The sequence below is a fragment of the Gamsiella multidivaricata genome (assembly GCF_025024155.1).
Source record: "Gamsiella multidivaricata strain RSA 2152 chromosome Unknown BC939scaffold_134, whole genome shotgun sequence".
Taxonomy (NCBI): domain Eukaryota; kingdom Fungi; phylum Mortierellomycota; class Mortierellomycetes; order Mortierellales; family Mortierellaceae; genus Gamsiella; species Gamsiella multidivaricata.
Window position 1 is genome coordinate 57,095 of NW_026251842.1, and position 2,659 is coordinate 59,753.

Consider the following 2,659-nt stretch of genomic DNA (forward strand, 5'->3'; position numbering starts at 1 on the left):
GAGAAACAGAGTGCTTCCGAGCAATCTGTCTTGTGGTCATACCGGACTTTAGGTTCTCGATGATGAGACCCTCAACGATGGAACTGAGCTTCTTCATTGCGTAGGAGAGAAAATGGTAGAAGGAGCTACAAGCTGTGGGAAACGGCGAGAATGCAGATGGTAAGGCGAGGAAAGTGTAAACGATTTAAATATTTTGGAATGAGAGGCCGGAAATTGAGTAAATGCAGCAGATAGACAAATACCTTGCGTTCTCCTTGGAATGATGTCAGAATGATTTCAAACTTCACTATACTGCTTAGACGTAGTAATGCTAATTTGGTAATGAAACGTAAGTTCATTCTACCTTCCGTTATAAAATTATGGAGCGCCAATGATAAACCGAGAAAACATTTACTCAATTCCCGGAGTCAGTGTATACAGGGGGCGCAGTGGTGGAGGCGCGGTGATGGAGGCGCGGTGATGGGGGCGTGTTTGAGGGCTAAGCAGAAGGTTAGCCTAAGATACTATCACAGAACGTCCTGGATTGATCCAGCTTCTTTTTCAGCGATGAGTTCCTCGACGGTGGCGTATGAGGGGTTTTCGGTCTGCAGGTCAGCTATCGCAGCGAGGAAGACATCGGAATAATCAGCTGCTTCCGGATCGACTTCGCTCTCGGAGGATGTATCGGACGCAGATGTTTCGGTGGCACTGGATTCACTTTCGGTCTCATATCCGTCGGAATCGGTGCCGTTCTCGTTCTGCAACAATCCTCTGTATCCCTTCTTCACGCGAGGTTGTATCTGCAGTTGCGTCTCTTCGTCCTTGACCACGACAGGCGCAGAGCCGTTCCCGCCGTCAATCTGGATCGTTTTGCCTCCAACCTGAATCTGATAGACGCTACTATCCCAATGTGTGACACACTTGGTCATCTCCAAGAATCCTCGGCCGAGCAGTAGCTCAAATGGGACATTGTTCATGATGATGCATCCGATGATCACGGTCTGCCCGGCTATGTTCAACGGGATCTGACTGGCTTCACCAACAGCTGGTAACAATCCACCCAGGGATCGTACGGAGATCTTGGAGAGGTTCGATACATTGGTGATATTCGCACGTTTGAGGAATTCTGGGCTACAAACATTCACGCAGGCTCCTCCGTCCATCAGTGGTTTGATGAGATGCCCGTTCACGGTCGCAAGGAAATGGTGTGTGGAGTTCTTGGAGAGGTCCGTCCGAGCCAAATATGCGCATACTTCTGGGTCATGGTTATCGATTCCAAAGCCTGGATACTTGGCCAGGAGGACGTTTTGCTCTTTAGAGGGCAACACCTTGAATGAGTCTCCGAGGATGCGTCGCAAAGCCGGGGACACAGCCAAAAGTTGTCCTAGACTCAATTTGGTCACTTCTACATCCCGAACAAACTGCAGAATATCGAAAGGCTTTTCCTTCCACGTGAGTCTACTCCCGCGAGGCAACATCTCCGCCACCTTGGCCAGCTGTTCATCGTCATCCTTGCTCTCCGTAACGGCCTTCTTCAGACGGTTTCTCAGGCTCGTAACCTTATCATTCTTGTTTATCCTCGTCGTGGTCGTCGTGGTACGTTTCTTCTCTGGCACCTTCTTGGCCGGGGTCTTGTTGCTCTGAATCTCTTTCTGTTTTTGTTTCTGTTTTTCCTTGGCTCGTCGTTTCGCCTCTTTTTCGGATTTTTCTCTTGCCTCTTTTTCGGCTCTTAATGCGTCTGCCCATTTTACTTGTTCCGATAGTTTCTTCTCTCGATCGATGGCGCGAAGCAAAGGGCGTTGATGGATGTCGGGCGTGAATGTATCGACCGCTCGGGATGGGGGCGGAGCCTTGTTCGGTAGTGCAGCCGTTGGGCGTGGTCTTGACGGAATCTCTACATGAGTCATCCATTGACGTGAACGATCGAACTCTTTTCCTGGGGGAGCGATAGTGACAGGAGAACCACGGGCTGTATTGTCGATTGGAGGCGGACTGGGACTCGGAGGGTCTCCCTTGGCATCGTTCGTGGGATTGTGAGCAGAGTTGTCGACTTCCATGCGGTGTTTGGCCTCAGTGGCCTCTCTTTGTGCGATGCGGTCGATTTTCGGTCCGATGGCTGCTGCGGCAAGCTCCTTCTTTGCTTTCGCTATCTCGTCTACTTCGTTCCTCTGGTATGGTGTATTTTCGTGGGGTTTTGGTCGGCCGCGGAAGGTAGCGTACACGTACGGGGGTCCTTTGCCGGAGGGGTGAGAACTGGGACCTTGGTGTCTCACCCCATCTACAGTCCACGGAAAAAGTGTTAGCATGTTTTGCTATTTTGGACTTATACTCCTTTATCTCCCTATTACGCTATTACCAAGGACCGAGATGTCTGGTGGACAATGTCGTAATTTACAAGGAGTTTTCTAGAATGTTCCAGGCTTGAATGACCTTCAGCTGAGGAACGAAGGATCTCGAAAGTCATGAGGTGCACTCTAACACTTTTTAAAAAATCCTATAAATTGTGCTCTTCCCTTACGGTCTGCATCCTCACTCGCAACTAGAACAATACAACTGCACAGTTATCCACTACTCCCATCCTACGCCACATTCATCCCAAGTTTACATCAAACATGAAGCGGCTGCGAGAACAAACCGTACGCGATGCGATTATCCAACTTCGGCAAGGAAAATCTGTCCG

The 2,659-nt window shown here is 49.8% G+C and overlaps 1 protein-coding gene across 1 annotated transcript; it reads right to left on the bottom strand.

Annotated features, from left to right (window-relative positions):
- Positions 1-506: 506 nt before the first annotated feature.
- On the bottom strand, positions 507-2,036 carry BC939DRAFT_482197 (uncharacterized protein; the record flags this gene model as incomplete). Its single annotated transcript, XM_051559097.1, has 1 exon — positions 507-2,036. One exon carries the CDS (start codon positions 2,034-2,036, stop codon positions 507-509), a length of 1,530 nt encoding a protein of 509 aa, XP_051406327.1.
- Positions 2,037-2,659: the final 623 nt, after the last annotated feature.